Raw genomic sequence first — 17,543 nt, forward strand, 5'->3', positions numbered from 1 at the left:
TTCAAATCCATTTTTTTTTTAATAGAAGTGCATAGTTGAACATTTTCTCTTATAATCTTGTCATACATGTGGTTTCGCATTCAGAAACCACATAGCAAACACTTTTTTCACATTGCGTACTTGAATAAAAGATAAGTTGTATCCCGATTGTCCTGCATACAATTCACAAAACTACTGAAAGGAACTGCATGTAGAGGGGTTGAGGAGGGCATCTTTGGATTAAAGCCGTGAGAAACTGAAAAAGGGAACCAGTTTGGGTTAAAGAAACAACATTGTCAATTACTTGTTGTCATTCAACCTGTTGAGAAGCTAAACAAGTCCAGCAAGCTAACATTTCCAACCTTAATTAAAGGCCTGGGAAAATTAGAACACCGCAGTGACAAGAGTGTTTACTAAAACATGTAATCATGACAAATGGTGTGGGAGAAACAAACTCGTTTTAGTGTTCACATGAAACTGCAGAGTCACTGAGCCATTACACTGTCCACCACATAAGCTACATTTCCCATGAAACATTTCAACAAAAAGTATATTTGGAGATAAAGAAGAAGGACAAAACATAATTAGCACAAGGGATTTTTTTACAAGCCAAGCATTGCCAAATCCTTAATACCTGAGGCTCAATATAATCATCTTTCAGAGTATGTTTAATAGAAAACTCACTATCAATACCATTCTAGCCTAGACACAACATATTCTTTTACTATAAACTATGTGACAGAACACACCTTCTCGCTGTGATGTAGAGAATAAATCAATGAAACTACATGGTTGATTTATATAATCAAGTGGTATAATCAACTATGCTATCTTCATTTAATATCTTCATTAAATGGTTCAGCACAGGGCTAGTCAACATTCTCAGATGTTTTCTGCGGTCAAAGACATATTAAATCAAATCTGGGAATTCTAACAAAGCTGAAGTTCCAGCTAGACTAGCAGGATTCCAATTTAGTCTGTGCTGCCCTCCATTATTCTCAGAGTTTGAAGTTCCACGATGCAAAAGGACTGGATAGGTGAGTGTATGGTAGAACCTTCACATACCCTATCGAACAAGGTAGGAACCATCATCTTATCACTTACTTAGACCTATCGAATCCTTGTGATCTGGGAACACTGAAATGGTAGAGCTAAAGGAAGAGACTAGTGACTGAAATGGAATCAGGCCACTGTCTAATGTGTTTGTGTCTATGCATTCATCTGTATGTGGGTTTTCCTAGGGGTGTATGCACATCTCTGTGGTACAGTAAGTTCAAACCTACTCCTCGGGCCCAACTACCGACAGCTAATGAAGCAGACATCTGCACTAATGCAGTAATGTTTCCTCAAATGAACCGCCACAAGGCTCTCTGGGGTATGCGACACAGATTCCAGATCAGATACCATCATCAGAGCAATTCATCAGTAGCCCAGATCTGTTGATGCTGTATAGTCAACTCTGATGATAAGAGTTGGCAAGAGCACAAACAGATCTGGGAACAGGCAAATGTCTGGTAACTCAAAAATACAAAGGGGGGTATTAATAGAAACGTATCACTGTTTTTTGTAATGCAGGAATAACATGCCCAACAAAATTCAGCGCAAAATTGTATGCATGAAGTCAACCTCTGCATCACTTCATTTGTTCTCAAAATGTTATGATTTCATTAGGATGACATAATCAATGGTAATCCCTAAATAAATCTAGACGATAAACTAGACGATAAATTCCACATAAGATTTGTGTATATTTGGGCAGCTGAAGTAGCTTTGAGATCTAAATCTCAGAAAAACCTGTGAGAGAGAGAGAGAGAGAGAGAGAGAGAGAGAGAGAGAGAGAGAGAGAGAGAGAGAGAGAGAGAGAGAGAGAGAGAGAGAATTTAGCACAGGTAAACATTTATTGGGATGAGTCTTGTCCTTGAGGCAAAACTATGTGATTTCCGGTAGATGGGCCAGCCTCACACTCAAAAATGTCTATATTGTACAAATTCATGAAAACAAAAAGGGTTTTGATCTTAATTTAAGTTTAGGTTTATGCATTTGGGTTAGCAGTGTGATTAGGGTTAAGGTTAGGTATGACTTTGTGGCTGTGCCAGCTAGTGACCACTCTGCAGAGCTGCCTCCAGAACAAGATTCATGACTAAAAAGAAAAAAAAGGAAACCTGCAATTTTCGAGATCTGACTGGGGGCAGGCAGTTCATATGCATGAATGAACAGCAGAGTTGCATCCGGCATCTGGTATGTATCTCTCCACCTCTCTCTCTTCGTTATTTTCCAGATGGATACCGACAATGAGGAGAACTATGGACTGAAACAACCCTGATGATAATGTCATCATGACATCACGCTAACCAAGAACTCCAGACACACACAGACAGACAGACACACACGCGCTCGCACACACATGCCAGTAGATATCACGTGCTCAATCATCAGCACAAAAACTCCTTACTGAAGCTGTACATAGATAAGTTGCACTAAAAAACAGCAAACTCTGCAGTTTTCAATGACCAGGACTACTGAAACACATGCTGCAAAAATGGATAAAGTCATTATCCAGGGCAATATTCTCCTCAAAATAAAGCTTCACTCAAATGCCTGTGACATTGAAATAGGCCTTTCAAAGATTCATTACATTAGTCCATCATGTATTCTCCAAATGTCCAATCTACTCCCCCTACACTTGGAGATGGCACTAACCAATGAGGCAGTCCCATGTACTCAGATGGGATACAGAGAGAAAACACAATTGAACCTTCATTGTTGTCTGGAGTCTTCGAAGGTACAAGTCATGCTTTTTTCATCCGGTTTGCCAGTCATTTTAGAAGGATGTCCTATCCTTCGTAATGGTGTTGTTAGTCCTGACTTGAGTAAAGCATCCATAAGAAGTTGGTGATCAGTTTGATGGCTACGGCAGTCCAGGGTTGTGTTCATTTGGGCACACCGTAGCAAAACGTTTTGCAACGGAAAACAAAAACAAGCATTTCTTATTAGATAAATTAAGATGGTACCTCCCTGCTTCACTCCGTTTTGGGCGGTTTTGTTCCTCCTGAACACAACCCTGTTTCCAGTCAATCACCGGAGCTGCTGATAGAAAACCTTGGATTGCTATATAACCAGTGAGTGAGTTACTGTACATGGCCCCTTGGATTGTCATTATAATCCGCTATGAGATGTCCCTTATGAAACATACAATTGATTGATATGCTTCTGAGTTTGAACACTCCTTATAGTCTTTTGGTTGGGTTGCAGTGCACGCGGACAGAGAGCCAGGGGCACTAGGATTTAAAGGCATCAACAGAAGGTTATTGATCACCTGGCCAGCTGACATCTTTATTACCCCCTGCTTCCCCTACCATGCAGCTGAACTTCTCCAAAATGGCTTCCGCGCTGATCTGGGGCAGGCCGGCGTCCAGTGGACAGCCCTCCACCAGACTGTTCATGGGTGTGGCCGGCACCTGGAAGTCTTCCTCCATCCCAGAGTCCTCGGCGCCCAACAGGCGGCGACGGTGGTGCCGAGAGGCCGAGAAGCAGTGGGGGCGGGAGTCTCCGTCGATTCCAGGCGACCCCGTGGGGTCAAAGTGGTTGTCCAGCTCCTCAAAGTCCTCCGTCTCCCCACAATGCACTTGCTTCTTGTCCCACTCCTTCAGGAAGTCCTTGAGGATAGGTAGCACTTTCTTGCGGGAGGCCAGCGCATTGCCTTGGAGATAGGACTTGATGTCGTTGAAGGGGCTGCTCATTGGAGAGATGCACAGAGAGGGGTTCCGGGCCTTTTCTAATGCTTGACTCACCTACAGCAGAATGTGAAACACACTTAAAAGTGTATTGCTATTTCATAGTTGCCGTTTTAACATGGACTAATAATCTCAAATTGTCATGCCTGCATATGCCTGAGAGGAAAAACACACTAATAAATAACAGCAACATGCAGCATTGAATACTTTGATTTATCTCACTTACAGACATGCTTCATATCACATAATAATACTATTTCTTTTCACACCAAGGAATAGTTTCTGAAGGCCAATATTAAACTAACAAGGTAGGTAGGTAGGTTGGCACACAAAGTAGACCAATTCGTTACGTATATTTAAGCAACAGGGAGGAAAGATTCACACCAATATTCAAATGGCCACTTTACAATACACTGAACTTATATAAAATACTTTTCAGGGTCAGGAACAGAAATGTGCCGCACAAAATTGGTAAATTCTGCCAAGTCTATTAGAGGGCTAGGTGGAACTATTACCTATTATAAAACCTACCCCTATCAAATCTTTACTATTATATTACTAACCCTATAAATATAAAATCATCTCACATCGTAGGGGTCTAGGGATCAATATAAATTGGCATGGCAGTGCAGTTCATACCTCCTCCCTATAGAGGGTGCTGGAGCTGTAGACCGCCAGCTGCCGATGGGGCTCGCTGCGTTCATTGAAAGAGATTGTCATGGCGACCACCGCACCAAAACGATGTTTGTGACAGAACTCACAAAGCTCCCGTTGTAGGCTCTTCCGCTGTAGGAACATCTGTTGAACGCACGGGACGACGTACCACAGTAAACAACAAAACTATACCATATAGAAAACAGGCATGGGTTCAAATACTATTCAAAGTCTTTCAAATATTTTGAGCGTTTGCTTGGTTCCATTCTAAAAGGCAAGCTCAATCAAGTACAGATACAGTATAAATGACTTCAAATAGTATTTGATCCCAGGTCGGTTATGGCATTTTGGGTCATGTTTACTTGTCATGCAAATAGCCATGGTTATTGTCATAATTGTCATTTTTAAAACAAATTGACCTTGTAAGGCATCTTTGAAAATAAGCTACGACATTACATAATGAAATCAACAGCTTTGGTGACACACCTGTCGTAAAAACAAATGGTTTTGACCTCTTGGAAGCTTCGCAAATTAATTTTCTCCTCCTTACCAGTGGTGGCAAAAGTACCCAATTGTCATACTTGAGTAAAAGTAAAGATACCTTAATAGAAAATGACACAAGTAAAAGGGAAAATCACCCAGTAAAATACTACTTGAGAAAAGTAGAAAAGTATTTGGCTTTAAATATATAAATGTATCAAAAGGAAATATAATTGATAAAATAGAATTAAGTATCAAAAGTAAAAATATAAATCATTTCAAATTACTTATATTAAGCAAACCAGACGGCACCATTTTCTTGCTTTTTAAATTTCCGGATAGCCAGGGGCACGCTCCAACACTCAGACATCATTTACAGATAGCCAGGGGCACGCTCCAACACACAGACATCATTTACAGATAGCCAGGGGCAAGCTCCAACACTCAGACATCATTTACAGATAGCCAGGGGCACACTCCAACACTCAGACATCATTTACAGATAGCCAGGGGCACACTCCAACACTCAGACATCATTTACAGATAGCCAGGGGCACGCTCCAACACTCAGACATCATTTACAGATAGCCAGGGGCACACTCCAACACTCAGACATCATTTACAGATAGCCAGGGGCACGCTCCAACACTCAGACATCATTTACAGATAGCCAGGGGCACACTCCAACACTCAGACATCATTTACAGATAGCCAGGGGCACGCTCCAACACTCAGACATCATTTAAAGATAGCCAGGGGCACGCTCCAACACTCAGACATCATTTACAGATAGCCAGGGGCACACTCCAACACTCAGACATCATTTACAGATAGCCAGGGGCACGCTCCAACACTCAGACATCATTTACAGATAGCCAGGGGCACACTCCAACACTCAGACATCATTTACAGATAGCCAGGAGCACACTCCAACACTCAGACATCATTTACAGATAGCCAGGGGCACACTCCAACACTCAGACATCATTTACAGATAGCCAGGGGCACGCTCCAACACTCAGACATCATTTACAGATAGCCAGGGGCACACTCCAACACTCAAACATAATTTACAGATAGCCAGGGGCACACTCCAACACTCAGACATCATTTACAGATAGCCAGGGGCACACTCCAACACTCAGACATCATTTACAGATAGCCAGGGGCACGCTCCAACACTCAGACATCATTTACAGATAGCCAGGGGCACGCTCCAACACTCAGACATAATTTACAGATAGCCAGGAGCACGCTCCAACACTCAGACATCATTTACAGATAGCCAGGGGCACACTCCAACACTCAGCCATCATTTACAGATAGCCAGGGGCACGCTCCAACACTCAGCCATCATTTACAGATAGCCAGGGGCACACTCCAACACTCAAGACATCATTTACAGATAGCCAGGGGCACACTCCAACACTCAAACATAATTTACAGATAGCCAGGGGCACGTTCCAACACTCAGACATCATTTACAGATAGCCAGGGGCACACTCCAACACTCAAACATCATTTACAGATAGCCAGGGGCACGTTCCAACACTCAGACATCATTTACAGATAGCCAGGGGCACACTCCAACACTCAGACATCATTTACAGATAGCCAGGGGCACGCTCCAACACTCAGACATCATTTACAGATAGCCAGGGGCAACTCCAACACTCAGACATAATTTACAGATAGTCAGGGGCACACTCCAACACTCAGACATCATTTACAGATAGCCAGGGGCACGCTCCAACACTCAGGCATCATTTACAGATAGCCAGGGGCACACTCCAACACTCAGACATAATTTACAGATAGCCAGGGGCACACTCCAACACTCAAACATAATTTACAGATAGCCAGGGGCACGTTCCAACACTCAGACATAATTTACAGATAGCCAGGGGCACACTCCAACACTCAGACATAATTTACAGATAGCCAGGGGCACGCTCCAACACTCAGACATAATTTACAGATAGCCAGGGGCAACTCCAACACTCAGACATCATTTACAGATAGTCAGGGGCACACTCCAACACTCAGACATCATTTACAGATAGCGAGGGGCACGCTCCAACACTCAAGACATAATTTACAGATAGCCAGGGGCAACTCCAACACTCAGACATAATTTACAGATAGCCAGGGGCACACTCCAACACTCAGACATCATTTACAAATAGCCAGGGGCACACTCCAACACTCAGGCATCATTTACAGATAGCCAGGGGCACACTCCAACACTCAGACATCCTTTACAGATAGCCAGGGGCATGCTCCAACACTCAGACATCATTTACAGATAGCCAGGGGCACAGTCCAACACTCAGACATCCTTTACAGATAGCCAGGGGCACGCTCCAACACTCAGACATCATTTACAGATAGCCAGGGGCACGCTCCAGCACTCAGACATCATTTACAAATGAATCATGTGTTTAGTGAGTCTTCCAGATCAGAGGCAGTAGGGATGACCAGGGATGTTCTCTTATTAATAAGTGTGTTAGTTCACAGTTATTATCCATAATTGTCGGTTACACAATTACACAATAACTGTGCCAGCTCTAATAGAAGGCATTTGTAAAAATTCATACATTTGCAGTGGGACGGAGGAACTGCACTGCAGTTAAACAGAGTTACTTATTTGATGTGCACTCACCAGGAGTCAACTGTCTGTATTCCCTACAGTAGACTCCCACTTTCAACTCCTCGTCTTCTGTGAGCAATGACGGCCACCCAAATATCAGGGAGTATTCTTAACTAACAGACATGACTCCTGTCACTATTGTTTAGCCTGGTCTGAAGCAACACTGTGCTACTGATCTCATTTGTTTATGCTAATCAGACGGTACAATATACGCTCTGAGCCATTAGTTGCATATAGCTGTCACTTTCGCTCCCAGATGTCTGTCACTGCATATAGTTGCACCTCTCCGAGGCAAAGGCTCCATTGTCAGAATGAAGAATATGGAAAAAGATCATCTCCCAGGATTAAAAGTGAGTCTGATAGCTAAACCGGTGACATTGTAGAGTGACTGAAGAGTATGACTGAAAAGGAAAGATTCTAATAGTGGAATAGAATTCTCCCAAAGGAGTAGGAATTATGACTTGGGGAATCATCTGCAAACCCAAATTCGTTAAAGAGTTGGTTACTCAAAGGCAAAGTCGGCCATTTTAACGCATCGCTGTTAATGGGGAATAAAGGTTCACACACACACACACACACACACACACACACACACACACACACACACACACACACACAGACACACAGTATGATGCTGAGAGGGTGATGTTAAAGGTAGACTCAGCAATATTCATTTACCATGAGGAGCAAGGCAACGTCCGACACAAACAAAGACTGCGCGAAGCAAGAGGCTGCAATCGTCAGCATTTGTTGTCACGCAGTTATCACACTGCATTAGAGAGATGCAAACTCCTGTGCAGATGTTTAACACTGTATGTGTTGGTGCTGAGGAGTGCAGCCCCTTGCCTCACACTCTCTGGCTGCACCTGCTCTTATGGTGACCTAATATCGCTGAGTCTCAGTTTAAAGCAAGGTGGTGGCAGAGTGGATTAATTCAAGTATCGGCATGGTTAGACAGTACGTACATCTAGTGTCATGTACACAGCGCTGACTGCCAGTCTCAGGTCGCCTTCGGAGACAGCCTTCATGTCCTTCAGCAGGATCTGCTCTGTAGAAAGACCTGTAACACAAGCCAATGGGACACGCAGTATTACAATGGCAGCATGTAATTGGGTAATGACACTACTGTATGACAAGCACTACAGCAGATCATATACTGTACGTTTGGCCCTGTGTTTTGGTTAATCATGTCACATGCCCTGATTTATAACCTTTATTTGAGGCCTTTAAATATTTTTTATTTATTTTTTTATGTAGGTCATGTGACATGATTAACCAAAACACAGGGCCCTACATATACAGTGTGTTCACAAAGGATTCGTACCCCTTGACTTACTCCACATTTTGTTGTCTTACTGACAGAATTCAAAATTGATTAAATATTTGTTTTTTTTCTCTCACCCATCTACACACAATACCCCATCACAATGAAAAAGAGAAAACATGTTTTTAGACATTTTTACAAATTCACTGAAAATGAAATACAGTCGTGGCCAAAGGTTGAGAGTGACACAAATATTAATTTTCACAAAGTCTGCTGCCTCAGTTTGTATGATGGCAATTTGCATATTCTCCATAATGTTATGTATAATGTAGTGTTCAGATGAATTGCAATGAATTGCAAAGTCCCTCTTTGCCATGCAAATGAACTGAATCCCCCAAAAACATTTCCACTGCATTTCAGCCCTGCCACAAAAGGACCAGCTGACATCATGTCAGTGATTCTCTCGTTAACACAAGTGTGAGTGTTGACGAGGACAAGGCAGGAGATCACTCTGTCATGCTGATTGAGTTCGATTAACAGACTGAAACCTTCAAAAGGAGGGTGGTGCCGACATCATCAACACGTGCCGTCATCATTGCTTTGTACAAAAAGGGCTTCACAGGCAAGGATATTGCTGCTAAATCAACCATTTATCAGATCATCAAGAACTTCAAGGAGAGCGGTTCAATTGTTTTGAAGAAGGTTTCAGGGCGCCCAAGAAAGTCCAGCAAGTGCCAGAACCGTCTCCTAAAGTTGATTCAGCTGCGGGATCGGGGCACCACCAGTACAGAGCTTGCTCAGGAATGGCAGGAGGCAGGTTTGAGTGCATCTGCACACACAGTGAGGCGAAGACTTTTGGAGGATGGCCTGGTGTCAAAAAGGGCTGCAAAGAAGCCACTTCTCTCCAGGAAAAACAACAGGGACAGACTGATATTCTGCAAAAGGTACAGGGATTGGACATCTGAGGACTGGGGTAAAGTCATTTTCTCTGATGAATCCCCTTTCCGATTGTTTGGGGCATCCGTAAAAAAGCTTATCCGGAAAAGACAAGGTGAGCTCTACCATCAGTCCTGTGTCATGACAACAGTAAAGCATCCTGAGGCCATTCATGTGTGGGGTTGCTTCTCCGCCAAGGGAGTGGGCTCACTCACAATTTTGCCTAAGAACACAGCCATGAATAAAGAATGGTACCAACACATCCTCCGAGAGCAACTTCTCCCAACCATCCAGGAACAGTTTGGTGACGAACAATGCCTTTTCCAGCATGATGGAGCCCCTTGCCATAAGGCAAAAGTGATAACTAAGTGGCTCAGGGAACAAAACATTGATATTTTGGGTCCATGGCCAGGAAACTCTCCAGACCTTAATCCCATTGAGAACTTGTGGTCAATCCTCAAGAGGCGGGTGGACAAACAAAAATCCACAAATTTGGACAAATTTCAAGCATTGATTATGCAAGAATGGGCTGCCATCAGTCAGGATGAGGGCCAGAAGTTAATTGACAGCATGCCAGGGCAGATAGCAGAGGTCTTGAAAAAGAAGGGTCAACACTGCAAATATTGACTCTTCGCATCAACTTCATGTAATTGTCAATAAAAGCCTTTGACACTCATAGAATGCTTGTAATTAGACTTCAGTATTCCATAGTAACATCTGACAAAAAATATCTAAAGACACTGAAGCAACAAACTTTGTGGAAATTCATATTTGTGTCATTCTCAAAACTTTTGGCCACGACTGTACATAAATACTCTTATTAACATAAGTATTTGCACCCCAGAGTCAATACTTTGTAGAAGCACCTTTGGCAGCGATTACAGCTTTGAGTCTTTCTGGGAAAGTCTCTAAGAGCTTTCCGCACCTGAAACATTTGCCCATTATTCTTTAAAAAATTCAGCAAACTCAAATTGGTTGTTGTTCATTGCTAGACAACCATTTCAGGTCTTGACATAGATTGACAAAGCAGACTGAAGCAGGTTTTCCTCTAGGATTTTGCCTGTGCTTAGCCCTATTCCCTTTTCTTTTTTATCCTGAAAACTCCCCCAGTCATTAACGATTACAAGCGGACCCATAACATGATTTAGCTACCACTATGATTGAAAATACGGAGAGAGTTACTCAGTAATGTGTTGTAATGGATTTGCCCCAAACATAACACTTTGTATTCAGTACAAAAAGTGAATTGCTTTGCCACATTTCTTTGCAGAATTACTTTAGTGCCTTATTGCAAACAGGATGCATATTTTGGAATATTCTGTACAGGCTTCCTTCTTTTCACTCTGTCAATTAGGTTAGTATTGTGGAGTAACTACAATGTTGTTGATCCATTCTCCGTTTTCTCCTATCATCGCCATTCAACTCTGCAACTGTTTTAGTCACCATTGAGGGGTTTCACCTGAGCGGTTTCCTTCCTCTCCGGTAACTGAGTTAGGAAGGATGCTTGTATCTTTGTAGTGACTGGGTATATTGATTTACCATACAAAGTGTAATTAACAACTGCACCATCCTCAAAGGGATATTCAATGTCTGCTTTTCTTTACCAATCTACCAATAGGTGCCCTTCTTTGTGAGGCATTGGAAACCCTCACTGGTCTTTGTGGTTCAATCTGTGTTTGAAATTCACTGCTTGACTGAGGGACCTTACAGATACTTTTGAGGTAGTTATTAAAAATCATGTTAAACACTATTATTGCACACAGAGTGAGGCCGTGCAACTTATTATGTGACTTGTTAAGCAAATGTGTACTACTGAACTTATTTAGGCTTGCCATAACCAAGACGTTGAATACTTATTGACTTAAGACATTTCAGCTTTTCATTTTTAATGAATTAGTACAAATATTTTAAAAAACATAATTCCACTTTGACATTATGGGGTATTGCGTGTAGGCCAGTGACAAAATCTCAATCATAATGTAATACATTTTAAATTCTGGCTGTAACACAACAAAATGTGGGGGGGGGGGGGTCCAGGGGTGTGAATCCTTTCTGAAGGCAAACAGCTCTGAACCCTCCATGGTAGAAGTTAACCAGACACACACACACAGAGCCAGGCCTTACGTCAGACTGTGGTACAATTATCAACAACCTCGACTAACCTGCACCCCCTGCACACTGACTCAGTACCGGTACCCCCTGTATACAGCCTCGTTATTCTTATTGTGTTACTTAAAAAAATAAAAAAATTAAACTCATTTATTTGATCAATATTTTCTTAACTCTTCTTGAACTGCATTGTTGGTTAAGGGCTTGTAAGTAAGCATTTCACGGTAAGGTCTACACTTGTATACGGCACAAGTGACAAATAAAGTTTGATTTGATTTGGTTGTATAAGTGATAAACAACAACACTCTATTTCTATGGTAAATTACCACAACGCGGGTTGTAAATGTAGTCAAATACAGTCAAGTATTAGATTTTTAAAAATCTCTGACACATTGTATGTAATGGCTTCGAAATAAGGACGCATAAAAAAGAACCCAATACCTATTTTAAAATATGGTGGTGGATCTTTGATGTTATGGGGCTATTTTGTTTCCACTGGTCCTGGGGCTCTTGTTAAGGTCAACGTCATCATGAACATTACCCAGTACCAGTATAACATAACACATAGTAAGATAAACCTGGAATGAGGTCAACACAAGGGAGAATGACTGTCCCCTTTCATTGAGCGTCTGCTAAATGACTTAAATGTAAATGTAAATTGAAGCCCTGGAAAGTCCAAGGCCGACCGAGGTACTGCAGGAATTGTTGGCAGAAAACAGGATCCCCCAATAAAGTGAATTGAAAAATGGCAATCGTCATGGTCAATCTTTGTGTAAAGAAAACATGACTTAGAAGACAATCATGGTACCAATATCACGGTACGCCGGTTGGCCTTCAGCTTGAGAGGGGGCAACGCTGAGCTAGCCTGCAACGTCTCTTCTTGGAGTAGCTCAAACTGCGCATGTTATGTCTCCATTAGACGCCATCTTAACCGACTTCATTTCGCCTGAATGCGCTATTGAGTCTGCACATAGGAATGAATGGTGTCACGTGATCGATGGCTTTGTCCAGTCATTGGGTCAAGAGAGCAGAGGTTCCTACCTAAAGGGTTTGACATATTTTTATTTTTTTACTTCTAGATGGACACTCCACAACATTCTTTTGACGTTGTGTAAAATCTCACACTTACTCTATAACACTCTTTAAAATACGGGTAACACTTTATTTGAATGGTATGTCCTAACAGTGTCATAATACTGACATAATAATGTCATATTGTCATGACAACCTATGTCCCTGAATGTCAAGTGACAAGGCAGTGTCATTTTGTCCACCTGTCAACACTTTTCCCATGGCAGGTTTTTCTTTGTTACCTGAGATGTCAAACTTGGCGCTCTGTAGGGACTGGAAGAGGGCACCCCTGGGTGGCAGGTCTGGGAAGCGCGACTCCAGTAGGCAGGCCAGAAGGCTGTCCTTTGGTGTGACCTTGCCCGCCTCTGGGGCCATGTTGACACAATCCAGCACAATGGCCCCTGTGTGGGCACACTGCCAAGTATAGGTGAACTGAGCTAATGGTTACCGCTGGCATTGACAAACAAGCGCAACTACAATTTTTGTCAAAATTCCTCCTGCCATATTTCCACTGCCTAGTTCTGAGGTATGCATTGTTTAAAGACCTGGAGACACTGTGACCCTCAAGTACTGGAGTTTGGCACGTGTTATACAGAATGCTGGACATGAGAGGATTATTGCTGTGGCAAACTTACCGTATAATAATTGGGCCACCTGTCTGTCTAGCACTTCAGGTGCCTTGTGGTGAATGTACTCTGTCACCAAGGTGGCACAGGAACCCACGGTTTCCATGGTGACCGAACAGGAAGTAGAGGGTGTCCTCTCGAGGTGGTGGTGATCAATGACTTCCACAACTGCCTCCTCCAAGTCAATGTCGGCACTACGGGGAAAAGTTGGAGTTGAGTGAATATTGTGAAATAGATTGTGTCATATATCCTTAACTATGTGTTTTCTGCCTCCCGAGTGGTGCAGCCGTCTAAGGCACTGCATCACAAAGCTTGAGGTGTCACTACAGACTCGGGTTCGATCCCAGGCTGTGTTACAGCCGGCTGTGACCAGGAGACCCATGAGGCGGCGCACAATTGGCCCAGCGTCGTCCGGGTTAGGGGAGGGTTTGGCTGGCCGGGATGTCCTTGTCCCATCGTGCTCTAGCGACTCCTTGTGGTGAGCTGAGTGCCTGCAAGCTGACTCTGATCGACAGCTGGACGGTGTTTCCTCCGACACATTGGAGCGGCTGGCTTCCGGGTTAAGAGAGCAGTGTGTCAAGAAGCAGTGTGGCTTGGCTGGGTCATGTTTCAAAGGACGCACAGCTCTCAACCTTCGCCTCTTCCGAGTCCATAGGGGAGTTGCAGCGAGGAGACAAGACTGTCATGAAATTGGGGAGAAAAATGGGTAAAAAGTATCACAAAAAAAACACGTTTTCTTAATCTGGGTCTTGGAAACTGGCCCTCCACATATCAGGCACTTTCCCACAAAGTTCTCCTGTGTTGTCAATTCTATTTGATACTGTAGGTATCATTGGTAGAAAGTCTGAGTGAGAGAAAGGCAGAGATGGCAAGGGAGAGAATGTCAGAAAAGAGAGTGTGTGTAATGATTGTCTTCCTCTTCTGATGAGGAATAAGATGGATCGGACCAATGCGCAGCATGGTAAGTGTTCATGTTATATTTATTAGAACAGAAACACTAAACAAAATAACAAAGAGAGTGAAACGAAAACGAAACAGTCCTGTGAGGTGCAGCAACACAAAACAGAAAACAACTACCCACAAATCATAGTGGGAAAACAGGCTGCCTAAGTATGGTTCTCAATCAGAGACAACGATAAACAGCTGCCTCTGATTGGGAACCATACCAGGCCAAACACAGAAATACAAAAACATAGAACAACAAATAGAATGCCCACCCCAACTCACGCCCTGACCAAACTAAAATAGAGACATAAAAAAGGAACTAAGGTCAGGATGTGACAGTGTGAGAAAATAAATAGGAAGAGTCATGTTGCAACCCCTGACCTAGGAAGCACGTTGTGGTCCACTAGGGAGAGAACCAGCCTCTTGGCTCTATGGAGCCCTGCCAGGTCCACCTCGTCACGGAACACCAGAGCCTCTGATGGAACCCCGCTCTCCTTCAGCAGGAACACGTTGTCTAAACGTAGGGGGAACTCGGCCCTCGGGATGTTCAGCACTGGCACCACAGTCTTACACGAGCTGCCAGACGCCTGGGAACAAAGGGGGATGGAAGAAGAGGAAGGGAAAAGAGAGAGAGGAGGAAAGGATGGAAGAGGGAGACCAGTTCAAAACAGACATCTGACACCAACACACCTTCCTGCTGAGGTTAGCTGGGATTCCTCTGCAATGTTATTGTCCACCTTCTCAGACCTTTGGCGTATCTTGAGTATCTGAGGCTGTGTGAATATTTCATGAGTAGCGGGGGCGTATAGGCTAGCGAGCAGCTATAGCCAGGGGTTAGGGAGGGCAGATGGATCAATGCAGTAACGAAAGATAAGGAGAGACCGGTGGCTGGTGGCCAGGGCACAGACACTGTTTTTATGCTTGAGTATGATCCGAGTGACTTCTGGGAATTTTGATTACGCTTGGTCAAGCTATTCATGGACCTCAGACCTAGAAATGAGTCACTCTGAGCCGGGGGTGCTTCAGGACTTGGCCCAGTTCTCTCAACACTATTAACAAGTTAAATTAGGAGATATATGAATTACTGCATAGCAGGACGTATTTAATTTACAAATTTGATTTCAAACAACCACAACATAGAGTCTATGGGTCTTCATACTAGAAGATTTCCAGAAGGTACACTACATCACCAAAGGTATGTGGACACCCCTTGCAATTTCCATAGACAAACATTTGCAGTGAAATGGCCTTACTGAAGAGCTCCATAACTTTCAACGTGGCACCGTCATAGGATGCCACCTTTCCAACAAGTCAGGTCGTAAAATTTCTGCCCTGCTAGAGCAGCACCGATCAACTGTAAGTGCTCTTATTGTGAAGTGGAAACATCTAAGAGCAATAACACTCACTACCAGGTTCCAAACTGCCTCTGGAAGCAACGTAAGCACAATAACTGTTTGTTGGGAGCTTCATGAAATGGGTTTCCAGAGCAGAGCAGCCACTCACAAGCCTAAGACCAGCATGGTAATGCCAAACATCGACTGGAGTGGTGTAAAGCTCTCAGCAATTGGACTCTGGAGCAGTGGAAACGCGTTCTCTGGAGAGATGAATCACACTTCACCATCTGGCAGTCCAACGGATTAATCTAGGTTTGGCGGATGCCAGGAGAACGCTACAGCATACAATGACATTCTAGACGACTCTGTGCTTCCAACTTTGTGGCAACAGTTTTGGGAAGGCCCACGTGCTCAAAGTGAGGTCCATACAGAAATAGTTTGTCGAGATTGGTGTGGAAGAACTTGACTGGCCTGCCAAGAGCCCTGATCTCAACCCCATCGAACACCTTTGGGGTGAATTGGAACGCCGACTGTGAGCCAGGCCTAATCGTCCAACATCAGTTCCTGACCTCACTAATGCTCTTTTGGCTGAATGGAAAAAAGTCCCACGCAGCAATGTTCCAACATCTAGTGGAAAGCCTTCCCAGAAGAGTGGAGGCTGTTATAGCAGCAAAGGGGGCACCAACTCCATATTAATTCCCATGATTTTGGAATGAGATGTTTGACGAGCAGACATACTTTTGGCCATGTAGTGAATGTATTTTTGGGTAACAATTTACTAAAAACCCCTGTTATATAAGGGCTACATAACACGGTCATAATCATGGCATAACTGGTGTCAGCTTATGATAACTGACGTTATGTCGTGATTATGAGTGTTATGTAGTCCTTATGACTCAAGTAAAGCAGGGGTGCCGAAACAAAATAAATCTCAGTAGTGAGACACCCCAAAAATACATGGCTGATAATTGCATAAGATCATTCTGGAAGCCTCTTGCGAGGGCCAAGTTTGTCAAGGGCACTAGGACCCCACTTCCAGCGACCCTGAAGTAAAGTGTCAATTACTTGTTACCGTATAAAAAACCTAAACATATGAGAAGGGGAATAGATACTTCAGGTATGGTAACTCATTTTCGACCTGGGTTGAGGGATTCACTAATGAGAGGCGGCACAGGCTAGAAGCTAGCTGACTCACTGTGGACAGAAAGTAGGCGAAGGCGAGGGACGACACCATGGAGTCGAGGTCACAGGCCTCGTTGCCAAGGACAACGTGGATCCCAGAGCTGCCCTCCGAACTGCCCTAAGGAAGGAAGGAAGGAAGGAAGGAAGGAAGGAAGGAAGGAAGGAAGGAAGGAAGGAAGGAAGGAAGGAAGGAAGGAAGGAAGGAAGGAAGGAAGGAAGGAAGGAAGGAAGGAATGGAGAGGGGGAAGTAAAGAGAGTGGGAAAATTCCTTGTCAGATTTATACATTGTAGATTTCTAAACCGTTTTTTTTTTTTACACAGCCAAGGCTACACTAGTCAAAATGTAAAAAGCATTGGCATTGGCAAACCACCGCCAGAATGCTAGATACCTGCCTGCAGTCAGTTAATGAATAGCCAAGAATAGCCTAGTGAAACAAATCCCATGTTGACAGACTGGAATGGTAGACCTATATTTAATTCTGGCTCACAGTAGTTAGTTAGCATCTAGTCTATGCTATCATTTTTGGACTGCTGCTTTTAATCTACTTAGGCTATGATAATCAAAGAACATCACCTACT

General features: G+C 43.4%; 1 protein-coding gene across 2 annotated transcripts in view; it reads right to left on the minus strand.

Moving 5' to 3' along the window:
- The window catches only part of LOC115128434 (exopolyphosphatase PRUNE1-like), a 26,468-nt gene continuing 8,925 nt past the window's right edge, over positions 1–17,543 (minus strand). The window contains exons 2-8 of one of the 2 annotated variants that reach the window (XM_029658279.2): positions 16,978–17,077; positions 14,830–15,035; positions 13,513–13,697; positions 13,120–13,278; positions 8,463–8,557; positions 4,353–4,511; positions 1–3,770 (exon numbers count right to left, since the gene is read on the minus strand). In XM_029658279.2, the coding sequence (XP_029514139.1) occupies positions 3,285–3,770; positions 4,353–4,511; positions 8,463–8,557; positions 13,120–13,278; positions 13,513–13,697; positions 14,830–15,035; positions 16,978–17,016 (1,329 nt within the window). In that variant the 5' untranslated portion in view covers positions 17,017–17,077 and the 3' untranslated portion in view covers positions 1–3,284. Of the gene's footprint in view, positions 3,771–4,352; positions 4,512–8,462; positions 8,558–13,119; positions 13,279–13,512; positions 13,698–14,829; positions 15,036–16,977; positions 17,083–17,543 lie in introns of both variants that reach the window. The other variant, XM_029658278.2, reaches the window with a different exon arrangement.

The sequence above is a fragment of the Oncorhynchus nerka genome, linkage group LG4 (assembly GCF_034236695.1).
Source record: "Oncorhynchus nerka isolate Pitt River linkage group LG4, Oner_Uvic_2.0, whole genome shotgun sequence".
NCBI classification, from domain to species: Eukaryota; Metazoa; Chordata; class Actinopteri; order Salmoniformes; family Salmonidae; genus Oncorhynchus; species Oncorhynchus nerka.